The sequence below is a fragment of the Lontra canadensis genome, unplaced genomic scaffold, assembly GCF_010015895.1.
Source record: "Lontra canadensis isolate GAN:19392208 unplaced genomic scaffold, GSC_riverotter_1.0 scaffold103, whole genome shotgun sequence".
NCBI lineage: Eukaryota > Metazoa > Chordata > Mammalia > Carnivora > Mustelidae > Lontra > Lontra canadensis.
This window is the reverse complement of record NW_022631097.1, coordinates 910,160-932,211: the sequence shown is the minus strand read 5'-3', so window position 1 is coordinate 932,211 and position 22,052 is coordinate 910,160. Positions and strand designations below refer to the sequence as shown.

At 39.0% G+C, this 22,052-nt stretch overlaps 1 protein-coding gene across 2 annotated transcripts in view; it reads left to right on the top strand.

The window, feature by feature from the left end:
• The window catches only part of ZMYM5 (zinc finger MYM-type containing 5), a 69,994-nt gene that overhangs the window by 45,237 nt on the left and 2,705 nt on the right, over positions 1-22,052 (top strand). The window contains exon 8 of one of the 2 annotated variants that reach the window (XM_032838301.1): positions 1,378-1,417. The exons of the other annotated variant lie outside the window; for it this stretch is intronic. Within the exon in view, the coding sequence (XP_032694192.1) occupies positions 1,378-1,386 (9 nt within the window). The 3' untranslated portion in view covers positions 1,387-1,417. Of the gene's footprint in view, positions 1-1,377; positions 1,418-22,052 lie in introns of those variants that run through there. 2 annotated transcript variants of the gene reach the window in all.

Sequence of the window (22,052 nt, the reverse complement as noted above, 5' to 3'; positions counted from 1 at the left end):
TTTCCTCCCTTTCTTCTTGAAATAAGACTGTCTTCTAACATTCCCACTATTTCCTTGGCCCAAGCCTAATCATATTTTTCTTACCCTTGTGCCAGAATTTCCTATACAAGATCTATCTCCCTTTTATCTGTGCCTCTCCACTACAGTCCAGGCTTCACTCTACTACCTAAAAAAAACCAACAACAACAAAGGCAGCCTTTTCCTGTCTTTTGCCTCGATACTTCTATTAGCTACTATATTAGTCTGCTAGGACTGCTATAACAAAGTACCACAGCCTGGGTTCCCTAAACAGCAGCAATTTATTTCCTCACAAGTGGTGGAGGGTAGAAGTCCAAGATCAAGGTGTCAGCAGAGTTGTTTTCTCCTGAGGTCTATCGCCATGGCTTGCATGTGACTGTCTTTTTCCTTTGTCTTTCCTTTTTCCTTTGTCTTCACAGTCTTTTCTCCTAACCTTGTCTTCTTTTAAGAATAGTCATATCAGATTAGGATCCACCCTAATGACTTCATTTAAACTTAATTACCTCTATAAAACCTCATCTCCAGGGATGCCTGGGTAGCTCAGTCGGTTGAGCGTCTGCCTTCGGCTCAGGTCATGATCCCAGGGTCCTGAGACTGGGTTCCACATCAGGCTCCTTGCTCAGAGGAGAGCCTGCTTCTTCCTCTGCCTGCTGCTCCCTCTGCTTGTGCGCTCGCTCTCTCTGTTTCCCTGACAAATAAATAAAATCTTAAAAAAAAAAAAAAAAAAAAACCTTCATCTCCAAATACACTCTGAGGTACTGAGGGCTAAAACTTCAATATATGAATTTTGAAAGGATACAACAGCTTGGTATAGAAGGATATTTATAACTGGACCCTACAAGCCACTACCAACTTCATCTTTTGATTACTTTCTATCACAGCCTTGCCTTCTCTAGGATTTTCAAAAGTCATCCCCCTGACTGACTTCTGTTTCCTCTTCTCCCTTATTTTTTTAATTTATTTGAGTGCGTAACACTCTTTGTATTCATAATTGATAAGCTTGAGGAAATGGTATGTATGTATATGTATACACACATATATGTATATGTATACACACACACACACACATATATTTTGTAATTCACAAGGAGATAAATGGCAATATTGAAAGGCACTGGGGAGGCCCATAGTACCCAAGCTTTATTATAGCAGGCTAAGATCCATCTTCATGCCGGTCATTTCTGAATAGGCAAAAGGCATGATAAGGAGGTAGTGCCAAAGACAGAGCTGTAGGATTCTAAGCAGGAGTGATTTTTCTATTATTAAGGCTGGTTTGGATTATAAATCTCTGCAGATTTATATTGCATTCCTTGAACTGAATAATCCGAAGTGATCTCTTTGCGTTCTTCCTCTAAATAGGTCCACTGAGGGGACTCCCGGGTGGCTCAGATGTTAAGCCTCTACCTTTGGCTCAGGTCATGATCCCATAGGATTGAGCGTGGAATCAGGCTCTCTGCTCAGTGGGGAGCCTGCTTCTCCTTCTCCTTCTTCCTGCTTCTCTGCCTACTTATGCTCTCTCTCTGTCAAATAAATAAAATCTTTTAAAAAACAAGTAAATAAATAAAATAAATAGCTCCATTGAAAGTTTAAAAACTTCCTGAATCATTTTCCTTTTAAGGGTGAAATTTTGTTTATCTGGGAAGTCACCTGCTTCACTGGTATCCTAGATTTGTATTCCCTGTACAGAGTGTGCTTTGGAATTTTCGGGTGCGTTGGTCTGGTCAGGCCCTCAGGGAGCCCCATGTTCTACTGGGGAGGCCAGTTCTACGGGGGAGGGTCTGAGACTTCAGGCAATTAAGGTATTCTGAGCTGGTGAATGCTGGAGAGCACCAAGGCACACCCTGACACTGGAAACCCTGGTCCTACAGTGCCTCCAGCCTCTGCAATGGGCTGCCAATCCCTAGAGGCCACAGCTTCAGCTTGGTCCTTCCTAGGTTCTGGCTACAAATTTGATTTGTGGAGCCCGGTTAAGGTGACTTGCAGCTGGGTTGTACCGTTTATGTAGCTTGGCCCTTCCCGCCTGGCACATCCTCACCTCTTCCGGGTTCAGAGCTGCCCCCTCCCTAGAGCGGTTAACCCAGAAGAATGGGATAGTGTTGTCTGCTGACTCTGAACCAGAGGAGGCCACCATTCCCTAAGGGGTGTAGAGACACCCGGGGAACCCGAATGACTTGGTCACAGCCTCTGGGTGTGGTGTGGACTGCAGGCACTGCGGAGGTGCAGGGTAGAGAGGGCTGTTAGGGGTCAGGGGAAGTAGGGGCCAGCTCCTTTGTGTTGTCCAAAGGCGCTGTGCAAAAGCAAAGCCAGACAAATGGTTGTATCTCACCTCCTCTGGGAGGTGTTTTCTGGGTCCCCAGGGCTGCAATTATTTTATTTATATTTGAATGGATTAACAGATTCTTATTTCTTTTTTAAAGATTTTATTTATTTATTTGACAGAGAGCGATCACAAGTAGGCAGAGAGGCAGGCAGAGAGAGTGAGAGGGAAGCAGGCTCCCCGCTGAGCAGAGAGCCCGATGCGGGACTCGATCCCCGGACCCTGAGATCATGACCTGAGCCGAAGGCAGCGGCTTAACCTACTGAGCCACCCAGGCGCCCAACAGATTCTTATTTAATTCTATTGATTATAATCCATTACTATCATTTATTTTGTTGCCTAAATTTTCTCAGATTTGGCCATTGGGACTCTCTTTAAGTTCACTCGTATGCCTCTTGACATATCTCCATTTGTTTTTTGCATTTTCTTGTTTTCTGGCATTATAAGATGTTTCAGGCTTTTGTACTTTTCTTGCTCCAGCCCTAGAATCAGACATTTATCCAAAAATCCCAGGTTCTTGTTAACTGAATTGGATGTGGTATCTTCTTGTGGTTTTATTTTGTGTTTCCCTAATGACCAGTCACGTAGAACTTCTTTTCATTTGGTTGTTGGCCATTTGTGTATCTTATTTGGGACTTAGATAGGACTTATCTATTCAAGTTTTTGCTCATTTTTTATATTTATTTGTGCATCTATTTATTTATTTAATGGATGCTGTTGAGTTGCAGGGATTCTTTATATATTCAGGTTAGTAATCCCCTACCAGATGTATGATTTGCAAATACCTTCTCCCATTCTGTGGGTTGTCTTTTCACTTTCCTTGATAGTGTAACTTCTCATTTTTAATGATCTTTTCATTTTGTTTTATTGTTAGTTCCCTCTTTCATTTCTGTGAACACTCTAAATAAAATTATTTTATGTGCTATAATCATTCCAGTGCCTGAAGTCCTATTTTTTTTCCTACTGATTCGTGCTCATGGTGGATTGTTTGTGTATATATATATTTGTTAAGAAACAAATAAGCAAAGGGGAAAAAATGAGAGCCCAATCAAAAAACAGACTCTTTTAATTATAGAGAACAAACTGATGGTTATCAGAGAGGAAGGGGGTTGGGAGGATGTGTTGAATAAGTGATGGGGATTAAGGAGTGCACTTGTTGTGATGAGCACTGGGTGGTGTATGGAAATATTGACTTACTGTATTGTACACCTGAAACTAATATAACACAGTATGTTAAAAAAGAAGAGAAAAAGAGAAAAAGTCCCTGAACTGGAGGATATCTCAAAACAAGCAAAAACCCTCCAAAACTGAAAGCAAAGAAAACAAGGAATGGCTGGGGTGGGGGGGTACCAAGAACACAGAACAGAAAATCTAAGAATCCTGGGACAGCTATGAAAGGTGTTAAAATGAGCAGTGGGAAAACCAGAAGAAAAAGAAGAGAGAGAAACAGAAGAAAAGCTTGAAACATTAATGTCTGAGAATTTTCCCAAAGTAATATCAATACCAAACTACAAATCCACAAAGTTCAGAGAACATCAAGCAGGAAAAATTTTTATAAACATTCACGGGGTACCTGGGTGGCTCAGTCATTAAGCGTCTGTCTTCAGCTGGGATCATGATCCCAGGGTCCTGGAACTGAGCCCCATGTCCAGCTCCCTGCTCAGTGGGGAGCCTGCTTCTCCCTCTCCCACTCCCCCTGCTTGTGTTCCCTCTCTCATTGTGTCTCTCTCTGTCAAATAAATAAATAAAATCTTTAAGAAAAATTCAGCTAGGCATATCATTTTGAAACTACAGAAAATCAAAGTAAACAAAAATCTTGGAAGAAGAGAAAACAGTCTGCCTATAGAGGAATAAAAATAACAATTACGTTTGTTATTTCTTCTCCTCAGAAACCATGCAAGCAAGAAGAGAATGAGTGAAATATTTAAAATGTGGAGAGAAAAACCTCACCAGTATAGAATTCTGTATCCTGCAAAAATACCTTCAAAAAGTGAAGGAGAAATCAGCTTACTCAGACAAACAAAATTTGAGAGACTTTGTTTTAAGTAGTGCATTCATGTAAGAAATGTGGGTGCTTTCCCCCATATAAGAAATGTTAAAAGCATGATGCTTTAGGGCACTGGGGTGGCTCTGTCCATTAAGCATCTGCCTCTTGATTTCAGCTCAGGTCATGATCTCAGGTTCATGAGATTGAGTCCCTCTGTGGGGCTCTGTGCTCAGTAAAGAGTCTGCTTGAGATTATCTGCCATTTCCTCTGACCCTCCTCTGCTAAAATAAATTTTAAAAATCTTTTTAAAAAAAATGTTAAAAGATGTTCTTTACCTTTTTAATTTTTTGAAAAGATCCTATATATTTATTTGACAGAGAGACAGCGCAAGCAGGGGGGAACAGCAGGCAGAGGGAGATGCAGGCTTCTCACAAAGCAGGTGGAGCCAGATGTGGGACTTGATCCCAGGACCACAGAATCGTGACCTGAGCTGAAGGCAGCCACTTAACCCACTGAGCCACCCAGGCACTCCTGCAGTTACCTTCTGATACCATACAAAGTTATTATAGTATAATTGATTATATTCCCTATGCTATGCTTTATATCTCCACAATTTATTTTTTTATAACTTGAAGTTTGTAATTCTTAATTTGGCCCATTTCCAAACTCTCATCCCTTCTGGCAACTACCAATTTGTTCTCTGTATTTATGAATCTGTTTCTCCTCTTTGTTTCATTTGTTTGGATTTTTAGATTCCACACGTAAGTGAAATCATATGATATCTGTCTTTCTATGTCTGACTTATTTCATTCAGCATAATACCCTCTAGGTACATCCATGTGACAAATGGCAAGATTTCATTATTTTTTATGTCTGAGCAATATTCCATATCACATATCACATATAGCATATATAGTATCACTTATCAATAGAATTTGTATATGTGTGTATATAACATATATGATAATATATAATATATATTATATATATACACCGCATCTTCTTTATCCATTCATTGATCAACGGACATTGGGTTGCTTCCATATCTTGGTTATTGGTTTTTTTTTTCATATCTTGGTTATTTGAAATAATGCTACAATAAACATAGGCGTACATGTATCTTTTTTCATTTAAATTCAATTAATTAACATATAATGTATTACTGTTTCAAGGGTACAGGTCTGTGATTCATCAGTCTTACACAACACACAGTGCTCACCACAACTCATACCCTCCCCAACATCTATCACCAGCTACCCATCCCCCCACACCCCTCCCCTCCAGGAACCCTCAGTTTGTTTCCTAAGAGTCTTTTATGGCTTGTCTCTCTCTCTCTGGTTTCATCTTGTTTCATTTTTTCCTCTCTTGTCCTATGATCCTCTGCCTTGTTTCTTAAATTCCACATATCAGTGAGATTATATGATAATTGTCTTTTCTGATTGACTCATTTCACTTGATATAATACCCTCTAGTCCCATCTACGTTGTTGTAAATGGCAAGATTTCTTTTTTTTTTTTTTTATGGCTGCTGCATAGATACTTTTGAATTAGTGTTTTCACTTTCCTTGAGAAAATACCCAGAAAAGGAATTGCTGGATCATTTCTATTTTTAATGTTTTAAAAAGATTTTATTTATTTATTTGACAGAGAGAGATCACAAGTAGGCAGAGCCGCAGAGAGAGGGGGGGAAGCAGGCTCCCTGCTGAGCAGAGGGCCAGATGCGGGGCTCGATTCCAGGCCCCTGAGATCATGACCTGAGCCAAAGGCAGAGGCTTAACCCATTGAGCCACCCAGGTGCCCTTTTTAAAATTTTTTTGAGGCAACTCCATATTATTTTCCATAGTGGCTACACTATTTCACATTCCCACCACCATGGTTCTCTTTTCTCCATGTTTTTTACCAATACTTGCTACTTCCTGTCTTTTTTTTTTTTTTTAAGATTTTATTTATTTGACAGAGAGACAGAGAGAGAGAGGGAACACAAGCAAGGGGAGTGGGAGAAGCAGGCTTCCTGGCAAGCAGGGAGCCTGATGTGGGCCTCCATCCCAGGACTTGGGGATGGTGACCTGAGCCAAAGGCAGATGCTTAAGGACTGCACCACTCAGGTGCCCTACTTCTTGTCTTTTTGATACTAGGCATTCTGACAGGTGTGAAGTGGTATCTCATTGTGGTTTTGATTTGCATTTTCTTTGATGGTTAGTGTTGTTGAACATCTTTTCATGTGTCTGTTGGCCATTTGCATGGCTTCTTTGGAAAAATGTCTATTCAGGTCCTCTGCCACCCAGGCACCCCTAGTTTTTATTTTTTTTAAAGATTTTATTTATTTATTTGACAGAGATCACAAGCAGGCAGAGAGGCAGACAGAGAGAAAGGAAGGGAAGCAGGCTCCCTGCCGAGCAGAGAGCCCAATGCGGGGCTCAATCCCAGGACCTTGGGATCATGACCCGAGCCGAAGGCAGAGGCTTTAACCCACTGAGCCACCCAGGGGCCCCTATCCCCTAGTTTTTGTATTTAAAAAAACCGGTTCGTCCGTCCTTCCTTCTTTCCTTCCTTCCTTCTTCCCTCTGAAAGAGAGAGAGCACTCATGTTACATGAGCAGAGGGGGAGAGGAAGAGAGAGAGAATCTTAAGCAGGCTTCACTCCCAGTGTAGAGCCTAAGGTGGGATCTGATCTTACAACCCTGAGATCATGACCTAAGCTGAGATCCAGAGTTAGTTGCTTAACCAACTGACAGGTGTCCCTAAATATTTAGGATTTTTTGTATATAGAATGTCATCTTCAGATAGTGGCAGTTTTACTTCTTCCTTACCAATTTGGAATCTTTTTCTTCTCTGATACTTTGTCTAGGTCCTTTCAGAGCTATCTTCAGTAAAAGTGAGGAGAGTGAGGGGCACCTGGATGGCTCAGTCAGTTAAGCATCTGCCTTTGGATCAGGTCGTGATCCTAGAGTCCTGGGATCGAGCCTCGCATTGGGGTCCATGCTCAGCGGGTAGCCTGCTTCTCCCTCTGCCTCCTGCTCTCCCTGCTTGTGCTCTCTCTCTGTCAAATGGATAAATAAAATCTTTAAAAAAAAAAAAGAAAAGAGTGATGAGAGTGGGCATCCTTCTCTTATTCCTGATCTTAGAGGAAATGGTTTCACCTTTTCTCTGCTGAGTATGTCAGCTTGGGTTTATCATATATGGCTGCAATTTTTTTTTCAAGATTTTATTTATTTATTTGAGAGAGAGAAAATGCGAGTGGGTAGAGGAACAGAGGGACAAGCTGACTCCCCACTGAGTGAGGAACCTGATTCAGGGCTTAATCCTAGGGTTCTGAGATCATGACCTGATTCAAAGGCATTTGATTAACTGACTGAGCCACCTAGGTGTCCTTCATATATGTCCTCTATTATGTTGAGGTATGTTCCCTCTACATTCACTTTGTTGAGAATTTTTATCATGAATGGATGTTGAAATTTGTCAGATTTTTTTTTTACCTGCTAAGATGATCATATGATTTTTTTATACTTTATTTTGTTTATATAATGAGTAACATTGACTGATTTTCTGATATTGACCCATGCTTGCACCCCTGGAATAAATTCCACCTGATCATGGGGAATGACCTTTTTCATGTATAGTTGAATTTGGTTTACTAATATTTTAGCATGTATTGTTGAGGATTTTTACATTTGTGTTCATCAGAGATACTGGCCTATTGTTTTCTTTTTTGTAGAGCCTTTGTCTGGTTTTGGTATCAGAGTAATGCTTGTCTTGTAGAGTGAATTTGGAGGCATTCTTTCTTCTTCAATTTTTTGGAATGGTTTGAGAAGGATAGGTATCAACTCTTCTTTAAATGTTTGATAGAGTTCACCTATGAAGCATTTATCTCTGGGCTTTTGTTTGTTGGGAGTTTTTTGATTACTGATTCAATTACACTACTAGTAATCAATCTGTTCAGATTTTCTATTTCTTTCAGATTCTTAGAAGATTGTATGTTTTTTCGATATTTGTCTATTTTTTCTAGATTATCCAATTTGTTGGCATGTAATTTTTTTGTAGTTGTCTCCTATAATCCTTTTTATTTTCATGATGTTGGTTGTAACTCCTTCTCTCTCATGTCTGATTATTTAGGCCCTTTATCTTTTTCTCTTGATGAGTTTGGCTAAAGATTTATCAATTGTGATTAGCTTTACAAAGAACCAGTTCTTAATTCTTTTAAAGATTTTATATATTTATTTAAAAGACAGTGAGAGAGAGCATGAGAGGGGAGAAGGTCAGAGGGAAAAACAGACTCCCCATGGAGCTGGAGCGTGATTCGGCACTGGATCCTGGGACTTGATCCTGGGACTCTAGGATCATGACCTGAGCGGAAGGCCGTTGCCCAACCAACTGAGCCACCTAGGCAACCCCCAGTTCTTAATTTCTTCGAACTTTTCTATTTTTTTACTTTTATTCTTTATGTGATTTTTTTCCAGTGTGATCTTCAGTATGTCTTCCTTATACTTTGGGCTTTGTTTGTTCTTCTTTTTCTAGTTCCTGTAGGTGTAAGGATACATTATTTATTTGAGTTTCTCTTGTATCTTGAGGTAAACCTGTATTGCAATAAACTTTACTCTTAGAAATACTTTTGCTGCATTCCGAAGATTTCTTGTTTTCCTGCATCCCAAAGATTTTGAAATGTGTTTCCCATTTTCCTTTGTTTCCATGTATTTTTTTACTTCTTTGATTTCTTTGTTTCTCCATTGGTTGTTTAGTAGCATCATGTTTTGCCTCCAAATGTTTGGGGTTTTTTTTCCAATTTTTTCTAGTTTCATATCATTTTGGTCAGAAAAGATGCTTGATATTATTTCAATCTTGTTAAATTTACCAAGACTAGTTTTGTGGCCAACATATGGTCTATCCTGGAGAATGGTCCTTAAGCACATCAAAAGAATGTGTATATTGCTGGTTTGGGATGGAATGTTCTAAGTCCATATGGCCTAATATTCAAAGACATTGTTTCCTTATTAATTTTCTGTCTGGCTGATCCATTGATGTAGGTGGGGTGCTAAAGTTCCCTACCATCATATTACTGTTGATTTATACTTTTATGTCTGTTTATATTTGTTGTATATATTTAGGTGCTTTCACGTTCTGTTTATGGAAGGTTACACACAAAGAAAGACACAAAATTCTCTTATTGGATTGTATTCTCTTACTGGATTGTATTCTCTTATTGGATTGATTCCTATATCGTTATGCAATGCCCTTCTTTTTCTCTTGTTGTAGTCTTTGTTTTTTGTTTGTTTTTTTCTTTTTCAAATTTTTATTTAAATCCTAGTTAGTTAACATAAATGTAATATTGGTTTCAGGAGTAGAATTTAGTGATTCATCCCTTACATACAAGACCCAGTGCTCAACACAAGTGCCCTCCTTAATACCCATTATCCATTTGGCCCATCCCCTGCCCACCTCCCCTCCATCAATGCTCAGTTTGTTCTCTACAGTTAAGAGTCTCTTATGGTGTGCTTCCCTCTCTTTTTTTCCCCTTCCCATATGTTCATCTGTTTTGTTTCTTAAATTCCATATATGAGTGAAATCATATGGTATTTGTCTTTATCTTATTTTGCTTAGCATAATACACTCTAGCTCCATCCACGTCATTCCAAATGGCAAGATTTCATTCTTTATATATATACATATATACATATGTATATATATCTCACATCTTCTTTATCCATTCATTAGTCAATGGACATTTGGGCTCTTTCCATAATTTGGCTATTGTTGATAATTCTGCTATAAACGTATAAACATTGGGGGGCATGTGCTCCTTCAAATCACTATTTTTGTATTCTTTGGGTAAAAACCTCATAGTGAAATTGCTGGGTTTTAGGGTAGTTCTACTTTTAACTTTTTGAGGATCCTCCATACTGTTTTCCAGAGTGGCTACACCAGTTTGCATTTCTACCAACAAAGCAAGACGGTTCCCCCTTCCCCACATCCTCGCCAGCCTCTATTGTTTCCTGTATTGTTAATTTTAGCCATTCTGACAGATGTGAAGTGGTATCTCATCATGGTTTTGATTTATATTTCCCTGATGATGAGTGATATTGAGCCTCTTTTCACGTGTCTGTCAGCCCTCTGGATGTCTTATTTGGAAAAATGTCTATTCATGTCTTCTGCCCATTTCTTAAAGGGATTATTTGGTTTTTAAGTGATGAGTCTGATACTTTTTTTAAAAGATTTTATTTATTCATTTGACAGAGAGAAATCACAAGTAGGCAGAGAGGGAGGCAGAGAGAGAGAGGAGGAAGCAGGCTCCCTGCCAAGCAGAGAGCCCAATGTGGGACTCGATCCCAGGACCCTGAGATCATGACCTGAGCTGAAGGCAGAGGCTGAACCCACTGAGCCACCCAGGTGCCCTTGATACTTTTTTAAAATAGATTTTGGGTACCTACCCTTTATCAGATATGTCATTTGCAAATATCTTCTCCCATTCTGTAGACTGCCTTTTGTTTTGTTGGGTTTTTTTTCCTTCTCAGTATAGAAGCTTTTTGTCTTGATGAAGTCCCATAGTTCATATTTGCTTTTGTTTCCCTTGCCTCCGGAGATGTGTCTACTGGGAAGTTGCTACAGCCAAGATCAAAGAGGTTGCTACCTGTATTGCTCTCTAAAATTTTGATGTATTTCTGTCTCACATTTAGGTCTTCCATTCATTTTGAATTTATTTTTGCCTATGGTGTAAGAAAGTGGTCCAGTTTATTTCTTCTGATGCCCAGTTGTTGCTGTCCAATTTTTCCAACACCATTTGTTGAAGAGACTGTCTTTTTTCCATTGAATATTCTTTCCTGCTTTGTCAAAGATTAGTTGACCATATCGTTGAGGGTCCATTTCTGGGTTTTCTGTTCCATTGATCTATTTGTCTGTTTTTGTGCCATTACCATACTGTCTTGATGACTACACCTTTGTAATACAGCTTGAAGTCCAGAATTGTGATGCCTCCAGCTTTGTTTTCCTTTTTCAAATTTGCTTTGGCTTTTGTGGTTCTATACAACTTTTAGAATTGTTTGTTTTGGTTCTGTGAAAAATACTGTTGGTGTATTGATAAGGATTTCATTAAAAGTGTAGGTTGCTTTGGGTAGGATAAACATTTTAACAATGCTTGTTCAGCCAATCCATGAGTATGGAATGTTTTTCCGTTTCTTTGTGTCCTTTTCAATTTCTTTCATAAGTTTTCTATAGTTTTCAAAAGACAGTTCATTTACCTTTTTGATTAGGTTTCTTCCAAGGTATCTTATGGTTTTTTGATGCAATTATAAGTGGAATTGATTCCTTGTTTTCTTTTTCTGTGGCTTCGTTATTGCTGTATAGAAATGCAACAGATTTCTGTATATTGATTTTATATCCTGCGACTTTGTTAAATGCATGTATTAGTTCTAGCAAATTAGTTCTAGCAAAGTTTTGATAGAGTCTTTCTGGTTTTCTACATAGAGTATCATGTCATCTGCAAATAGTGAAAGTTTGATTTCTTCCTTGCTGATTTGGATGGCTTTTATTTTGATTGTTGAGGCTATAACTTCCAGTACTATGTTAAATAACAATGGTGAGAGTGGACGTCTCTGTTTTTTGTTCCTGACAGTGGAATAAAAACTCTGTTTTTTCCCCATTGAGGATATTAGCTGTGGGTCTTTTATATATGGCATTTATGACATTGAGGTATGGTCCTTCTATCCTTACTTTGTTGAGGGTTTTTGTCAACAATGGATGCTGTACTTGGTCAAATGCTTTTTCTGCATCTACTGAGAGGATCATATGGCTCTTTATTTTATTAATGTGGTATATCACATTGATTGATTTGCAGATATTGAACCACCCCTTCAGTCCAGGAATAAATCCCACTTGATCATAGTGAATAGTTCTTTAAATGTACTGTTGGGTCCATTTTGCTAGTATCTTGTTGAGAATTTTTGCATCCATATTCATCATGGATATTGGCCTATAATTCTTTTTAGTGGGGTCACCTTCTGGTTTTGGAATTAAGATAATGCTGGCCTCTTAGAATGAGTTTGGAAGTTTTCATTCCATTTCTATTTTTTGGAACAGTTTGATAAGAATACGTATTTTTTTTAAGATTTTATTTATTTGTCAGAGAGAGAGAGCACAAGCAGGCAGAGTGGCAGGCAGAGGCAGAGAGAGAAGCAGGCTCCCTTCTGGACAAGGAGCCCAATGTGGGACTCGATCACAGGACGCTGGGATCATGATCTGAGCTGAAGGCAGTGGCTTAACCCGCTGAGCCACCCAGGTGTCCCGATAAGAATAAGTATTAACTCTTCTCTAAATTTCTGGTAGAATTGCCCTGGGAAGCCATGTGGGTCTGGACTTTGGTTTTTTGGGAGATTTTTTTATTACTGATTCAGTTTCTTTTGCTGGTTATGGGTCTGTACAGGATTTCTTTCTGTTTCAGCTTTGGTAGTTTGCATGTTTCTAAGAATTTATCCATTTCTTCCAAATTATCCAATTTGTTGGCATATAATTTATATATTCTCTTATAATTGTTTGTATTTCTATGGTGTTGGTTGTGATCTCTTCTCTCTCATTCATGATTTTATTTATTTGGGTCTTTTCTCTTTTCATATTGATAAACGTAGCTAGAGCTTTATCAATTTTACTAATTCTTTTAAAGAACCACCTCTTAGTTTCATTGAGCTATTCTACTGTATTTTTTTGTTTCTTTATAATTTATTTCTGCTCTAGTCTATTATTTTCCTCCTTCTCCTGGCTTCAGGATTTATTTGCTATTCCTTTTCTCGCTCCTTAGGTGTAAGTCTAGGTTATGTATTTGAGACTTTCCTAGGTTTTTGAGGTAGACTTGTATTGCTATATACTTCCCTCTTGTGACCACTTTTACTGCATCCCAAAGGTTCTGGACTATCATGTTTTCATTTTCATTTGCTTCCATTTTTTTTTTTAATTTCTTCTTTAATTTCCTGGTTAACCCATTCATTCTTTACTGAGGTATTCTTTAATCTGCATGTGTTTATGGTCTATCCACATTTTTTGTGGTTGACTTCAAGTTTCATAGAGTTGTGGTCTGAAAATATGTATGGTATGATCTCAGTCTTTTTGATTGTTGTTGGATCAACACAATCAGGCCTACGTGTTTGGTTTTTTTTTCAAAGATTTTATTTATTTGACAGACAGAGATCACAAGTAGGCAGAGAGGCAGGCAGAGAGAGAGAGAGGGAAGCAGGCTCCCTGCTGAGCAGAGAGCCCGATGCGGGGCTTGATCCCAGGAGCCTGGGATCATGACCCGAGCCGAAGGCAGAGGCTTTAACCCACTGAGCCACCCAGGCGCCCCAGGCCTACTTGTTGAGAGCTGATTTGTGACCCAGTATGTGATATATTCTGGAGAAAGTTCCATGTGCACTCAAAAAAGAATGAATCTTCTGCTGGTTTAGGATGAAATGTTCTGAATATATCTGTTAAGTCCATCTGGTCCAGTGTCTTACTGAAAGCCATTGTTTCCTTTTTGATTTTCTGCTTTGATGATCTTTCTGTTGCAGTAAGTGGGGGTGTTAAAATCCCCTGGTATTATTGTATTATTATCAATTAATTTCTTTATGTCTGTTACTAACTGATTTACTTATTTGGGTGCTCCCAAGTTGGGGACATAAATATTTACAATTGTTAGATCTTCTTTTTGGATAGACCTCTTTATTATGATACAGTGTCCTTCTGCATCTCTTGTTACAGTCTGGTTTAAAGTCTAGTTTGTCTGAGGGGAGCCTGGGTGGCTTAGTCAGTTAGGTGTCTGCCTTCAGCTCAGGTCATGATCTCACGGTCAGAGGACTGAGTCCTGTATTGGGCTCTCTGCTCAGCTGGAAGTCTACTTCTCCCTCTTCCTCTGCCCCCCACACCCCACTTGTGCTTGCTCACTCTCTCTCAAATAAATAAAATCTTTTTGTTTTAAGTCTAGTTTCTCTGATATAAATATGTCTACTCTGGCTTTATTTTGATACCCACTAGCATGATGTTGTCATAGAGGTCCCTTACCTACCCTAATTGTTAAAATTCCCTTTTCTTTTTGCTGTTCAGTTTGAATGATTTCCACTATCCTGTCTTTTAGATCATTGCTATATTCTTCTGCATTCTCTAATTTACTATTGGCTCCTCTAGTGTATTTTTCATTTCATTTATTGTATTCTTCAGCTCTGATTAGTTCTTTTTAATATTTTCTGTCTCTTTGCTAAAGTTTTCACTGAGTTCATCCACTCTTCTTCCAAGTTCAGTGATCATCTTTATGACCATTACTTTGAAATGTTTATCAGGTAGATTACTTACCTCTGTTTTTGCTTAGTTCCTTTTCTGAGATTTTGTCTTATTCTTTTGTTTAGAACATATTTCTTTTTTTTTTTAAGATTTATGTATTAATTTATTTGACAGAGAGAGATCACAAGTAGGCAGAGAGGCAGGCAGAGAGAGAGAGGGAAGCAGGCTCCCCGCCGAGCAGAGAGCCAGATTCGGGCCTCAATCCCAGGACCCTGAGATCATGACCCGAGCCGAAGGCAGAGACTTAACCCACTGAGCCACTGAGGCACCCTGGAACATATTTCTCTGTCTCCTCTTTTTGTATGACTCTCTGTTTGTTTCTATGTATTAAGTAGGTCAACTATGTCTCCTGATCTTGAAAGTAGTGACCTTATGTGGAAGGTACAATTTCCCCTGGCTGCCAGAACCAGGCACTCCAGTGATGTTCCCTGTATGAGTTGCATGTACCCTACTATTGTGATTGGGCCATGACTGCAGCAGATGCAGTGGTGGGCAGGACTGACTGTGAGGTCTGGCCATGACTGGCATGGGTGTCCTGTTGGGCCAGGGTGGCCTTCCTTCTGTGAGAGCAGGAATTGCTTTGGAGGGGTGGTATTTCCTGGTGAGGTGCCCACTGGATGTGGCAGAGCAAAAACTGCTTTTTTTTTTTTTTTTTTTTGACAGACAGAGATCACAAGCAGGCAGAGAGGCAGGCAGAGAGAGAGGAGGAAGCAGGCTCCCTGCTGACCCGAGCCGAAGGCAGAGGCTTTAACCGACTGAGGCACCCAGGTGCTCCCAAAAACTGCTTTTTGAGGGGTGTTAGTATGTTAGATGTAAAGTGTCAGAACTGGTGTTCATCAGCTTGAAGTCAAGTAGGCTGAAAGAGAGCAAGAAAAATGGCACCCATAAGCTTTCTGTTCCCAGAGAAAATTTCTACAGATCTCTGTGCCGGCGGCACATGCCCTAAAATTAGTTAATAAGTCTTCACTTTTGGCCCAGGCTCTCTTCACACTACTGCCTCTGTGTTGGGTCTTGGAGGGAGTGAGATTGTGTGCAAGACCTTTAAGAGTAGAGTCTTGGTTTCCTCTAGGCCTCTGGCTCTCCTGGAGTTAAGCCCCATTCATTTTCCTAGCCAGACATTATGGGAACTCATCTACCTGGTTTGGATCCCCAAGGGCAGGGATTACCCAATGTGAAGCTTGAACTCTCACTCCTCAGGAAGTACCCTTGTGCCAGTGACATACCTCCTGCTTATGGGTTGCCATGGCAGGGTTTTGGTTCCTGATTAGACAGTGTGTTTGCCCCCCCAATGCTTTGTGTTTTTTGTTTATATCTTCAGCCATGGGAGAACTGTTCTGCTAGTTTTCAGGTTGTTCCCAGAGAGAGTTTCACTATATAGAGTCACAGCCCTGCTGTGTCCATGGGAGGAGGTGACTTCAAGATCTTATTACTCTGCCACCTCCCATTTTTCTTGGAATTCCATATTTATAAAGGGGTAATTTCCCCCAAGAAGACATAACAATCTTTAACTTTTAATATGCCTAACAACAGAGCATCAAAATACATGATGGATAGAACTCCATGGAGAATTAGATGAATCCGCAATTACAGTCGGAAATTTCAACAATTTATCGGAAGTGGATTTATCAAAAGTGGGTGGATCCAACAGGCAGAAAATCAGTAACGACGTAGTTGAACTTAATAATACCATCATTCAACTGGATATAATTGACATCAATAGACTACTCCATCCAACAATAGCAGAATACACATTCTTCTTAAGATCACATGGACTGTGGGGTGCCTAGGTAGCTCAAGTCAGTTGAGTATCTGAATCTTGATTTCAGTTCAGGTCATGATCTCAGGGTTGTGAGATCAAGCCACGTGTCAGGCTCTGTGCTAGGGGTGGAGCCTGTTTGGGATTCTTTTACTTCGTCCCTACCCCTTTCTAAAAAAAAAGATCACATGAGGGGCACCTGGGTGGCTCAGTGGGTTAAGCCGCTGCCCTCGGCTCAGGTCATGATCTCAGGGTCCTGGCATCTAGTCCCTCATCGGGCTCTCTGCTCAGCAGGGAGCCTGCTTCCCTCTCTCTCTCTCTGCCTGCCTCTTTGCCTACTTGCGATCTCTGTCTGTCAAATAAATAAATAAAATCTTTAAAAAAAAAAAAGATCACATGAACCATTCACCAATATTGATCACATTGTTGGTCATAAAATATACATTAACAAATTTAAAAGAATAAAAATTGTAGAGGCAGACAGAGAGAGAGGAAGGGAAGCAGGCTCCCTCCTGAGCAGAGTGACCTGAGCTGAAGGCAGAGGCTTTAAGCCACTGAGCCACCCAGGCATCCCTAAATAGTATACTTCTAAATAACACATGGGTGAAAGAAGAAATCTCAAGAGAAATTTTAAAATATTTGAACTAAGGGAAAATGAAAATGCAACTTACCAAAATCTCTGGGATACAGTAAAAACAGTGCTTAGAGAAACATTTATAGTGTTGAATGCATAAATTTAAATAATATAATCATCTAAGTTTCCATGTGAGAAAACTAGAAAGACAAAAACAAATTAAATCCAAAGTTAGCGGAAGAAAAGAAATAAGAATTAGAGTAGAAATCAATTAAATTGAAAAGCAGGTATTAGAGAAAATCAATAAAACCATAAATTAGTTCATTGAGAAGATAAATCAAATCAATAAGCCTCTAGCTAAGCTAACTAAGAAAAAAGAGAAAGGACACAAATTACTAATATCACAAATGAAAGAGGGGACATCTTTACAGATCCTATGGATATTAAAAGGATAATGAAGATATGCTGTGAACCCCTCTATGCCCACATATTTGATAGCCCAGATGAAATGAACTAATTCTTGGAAAGACACAGTCTGCCAAAAATCACAGAAACACTACTAGACAATCTGAATACTCCTGTATCTTTTAAAAGAGATTTAATCATTAGTTAATAACCTTCCAAAACAAAAAGCACTGATCCCAGTTAGGTTCAGTGGTGAATTCTGCGATATGTTTAAGGAATAAGTTACACCAATTCTCTATAATCTCTTTCAGAGAGTAGAAGCAGAGGAATTCTTCCTGACTCATTCTATGAGGCCTGCGTTACCTTAATTCCCAAACTAGACAAAGACATTGCAAGGAAAAAAAAAACACTTCAAATCAATAATTCACAGGAACATAGCTGCAAACTTTCTCAACAAAATATTATCAAATTTAATCTAACAATATGTAAAGCAAGTGGTACATTGCAATCAAGTGGGTTTATTTTTTTTCAAGATTTTATTTATTTATTTATTTATTTGACAGAGAGAGCACAAGCAGGGGGAGCAGCAGAGGGAGAAGCAGACTCCCTGCTGAGCAGGCAGCTCACCACCACCCAAGCTGAAGGCAGATGCCCAACCAACTGAGCCACCCAGTTGCCTGAATCAAGGGGGTTTATCTCAGGTATGCATGGTTGGTCAACATTCAAAAATCAATTAATGTAATTCATCACATCAAAATTCCAAAGAATTAAAAACACATGGTCTTATCAATAGATGCAGAAAAAGCTATTTGACAAAATCCAACACTCATTTATTAGAAAAACTCTCAGTAAACTAGAAATTGATGGTAACCTCCTCAGTATGATAAAAATATCTATAAGAAACCTACAACTAACATCATACTTTATGGTAAGAATCTCAAAGCTTTCCTAGTAAGGTCAGGAACAAGACAAGGATATCCTCCCTCTCCACTGCCATTCAACATCGTTCTAGAAGTCCTAAATAATACAATAAGATAGGAAAAGTAAATACAAGATGTGGAGATTGGGAAAGAAGAGATAAAACTGTCTTTGTACGTAGATAAAATGATTGTGTATGTAGAATATCTGAAAGAATTGACAAAAAACTAATAAACAATCATAGCAAGTTTGTAGGATATAAGCCCTGATTTTCAAAAGCCCATTACTTTTTTATGTACCAGAGTGATGAAGTGGAATTTGAAATAAAAAATACAATACCAGGAGCCTGGGTGGCTCTGTCAGTTGTGTGTCTGCCTTCGGATCAGGTTGTGGTTCTGGGGCCCTGGGATCAAGCCTCAAGTTGGGGGGGGGTCCCCTGCTCAGCAGGGAGTCTGCTTGTCTTCTCCCTCTGTCCTCCCCTTGCCCCATTCATGCTCACTCTCCCTTTCTCACATTCTCACTCTCTCTTTCAGATCAATAAAATCTTTTTAAAAATACAATACCAACAGCAAAGGCGGTCCTAAGGGGGAAATACAAAGCCATCCAAGCCTCCCTCAAAAAAACTGAAAAATCCAGAATACACCAGCTGTCTTTACACCTTAAAGAACTGGAGAATCAACAACAAATTAAGCCAACTCCACACACAAAAAGGGAAATAATCAAGATTAAAGCAGAGATCAGTGAGATAGAAACTAGAGATACAGTAGAACACATCAATGAAACTAGAAGCTGGTTTTTTGAAAGAATCAGTAAGATCGATAAACCATTGGCCAAACTAATTCAAAAGAAAAGAGAGAAGACCCAAATAAAATTATGAATGAAAAGGGAGAGACACAACTAACACTAAGGAAATAGAAGCAATCATCAGAAATTATTATCAATAGTTTTATGCCAATAAGTTAAGCAACCTAGATGAAATGGATGCATTGCTAGAAAACTATAAAATTCCAAAACTGAATCAGGACGAAACTGACAACCTGAATAGACCGATATCTAGTAACAAGATTGAAACCTTGATCAAAAACCTCCCAAAAAACAAGAACCCAGGACCTGACGGATTCCCTGGGGAATTCTACCAAACTTTCAAAGAAGAAATAACACATATTCTCCTGAAGCTGTTTCAAAAAATTGAAGCAGAAGGCAAACTTCCAGACTCTCTTTATGAAGCCAGCATTATCCTGATCCTCAAACCAGGCAAAGACCCCACCAAAAAGGAGAATTTTGGACCAATATCCCTGATGAATATGGATGCTAAGATTCTCAACAAGATCCTAGCTAATAGGATCCAACAGTACATTAAATCCAACAGTACATTAAAAAGATTATCCACTATGACCAGGTGGAATTTATCCCTGGGTTGCAAGGATGGTTCAACATTCGCAAATCAATCAATGTGATAGGACAAATCAATAAGGGAGGAGAGAAGAACCACAGGGTCCTCTCGATTCATGCAGAAAAAGCATTTGACAAAATCCAGCATCCGTTCCTGATTAAAACGCTTCAAAGTAGAGGGATAGGGGGAACATTCCTCAACTTCATAAAATCTATCTATGAGAAACCCACAGCAAATATCATCCTCAATGGGAAAAAGCTGACAGCCTTCCCTTTGAGATCAGGAACACGACAAGGATGCCCACTCTCACCACTCTTGTTCAACATAGTATTAGAAGTCCTAACAACAGCAGTCAGACAACAAAGAGAAATAAAAGATATTCAAATTGTCAAAGAAGAAGTCAAACTCTCTCTCTTCGCAGATGATATGATACTTTATATGGAAAACCCAAAAGACTCCACCATGAAACTACTAGAACTCATACAGCAATTCAGTAATGTGGCAGGATACAAAATCAATATACAGAAATCAGTTGCTTTCTTATACACTAACAATGAAAATACAGAAAGGGAAATTAGAGAATCGATTCCATTTACTATAGCATCAAGAAGCATAAGATACCTGGGAATAAACCTAACCAAAGAGGTAAATGATCTGTACTTAGGAACTACAGAACACTCATGAAAGAAATTGAAGAAGACACAAAAAGATGAAAGACCATCCCATGCTCATGGATCAGAAGAAAAAACATTGTTAAAATGTCTATACTGCCTAGAGCAATTTATACTTTTAATGCCATTCTGATCAAAATTCCACTGGCATTTTTCAAAGAGGTGGAGCAAACAATCCTAAAATTTGTATGGAATCAGAAGAGACCCCGAATTGTTAAGGAAATGAAAAAGAAAAACAAAACTGGGGCATCATGTTGCCCGATTTCAAGCTTTACTACAAAGCTGTGATCGCCAAGACAGCATGGTACTGGCATCAAAACAGACACACAGACCAGTGGAACAGAGTAGAGAGCCCTGATATGTACACTCAACTCTATGGTCAAATAATCTTCGACAAAGCAGGAAAAAATATACAGTGGAAAAAAGACAGTCTCTTCAATAAATAGTGTATTTTTGATATGTACAAACTGCTTCTTAAGTTTATAAGGAGAGGAAGAAGACCCAGAATAGCCAATACAATATTGAAGGAAAAGAACAAAGTTGGAGGACTAACGGTACCCCACTTTAAGACTTACTATTAAGTCACACTAATCAAAACAATACTGTATTAGAGAAAAAGTAGACAAATAGATCAATGAAACAGAATAGAGAGTCCAGAAATAGGCCATCATAAATAAAGATCAACCGATCGGCTGGCAAAGAACAAAGGCAATATATGGAACAAGACTGTCTTTTCAATAATGGTGCTCGAACAACTGGTCATTCACATATTAAAAAGGAGGGAGAGAGAATCTATCCACAAACCTTACAACCTTCATAGAAATTAACTCAAAATGGATCATACACTTAAATGTAAAACACAAAACTTTAAAAATCCTAGAAGAAGAATTGAAGAAAATTTAAATGACTTTTGATTTGGTGATGACTTTTTGTTATTTATTTTTAAAGATTTTATTTATTCACTTGATGGAGAGTGAGAGCAAGCACAAGCAAAGGGAGTGGCAGAGGGAGAGGGAGAACCAGGCTCCCTACCAACTAGGGAGCTTGATGTGAGACTTGACTCCAGGACCCTGGGATCATGACCTGTGCCAAACGCAGATGCTTAGTTGGCTGAGGCACCCAGGCAACCCATGGTGATGACTTTTTATATATAACACCATAGGTATGATTTATGAGAGAAAGAACTGATAATCTGAACTTCATTAAAATGAAAAACTTCTGCTCTGCAAAATACAGTCATGAGAATAAAAAGACAAGCTCATAGGTTGCAAGAAAATATTTGCCAAAGACATCTGATAAAGGACTGTTACCAAAGTATACAAGCAACTCTTAAAACTCAACAATAACAATCTGATTAAGAAATGGGCCAATAGCTTTAACAGACACCTCAGAAAAGACATATAAATGGCAAATGAGCATAAGAAAAGATGTTCCCTATGGTATATTATCTGCAAAATGCAAACTAAAAAATGAGGTACCACTATACCCGTAACAGAATGGTCAGAATCTAGAACAGTGACTACTCCAAATGCTGGCAAATGTGTAGAGCAACAGGAACACTCATTCATTGCTGGTGGGAATGCAGAGTGGTATAGCCACTTTGGAAGACAATTTGTCAGCTTCTTAAATGCTAAACATAATCTCGCTGCTAGCTATTTACCCAAAGGAGTTGAAAACTTATATCCATACAAAAACCTGCACACAAATGTTTACAGCAGCTTC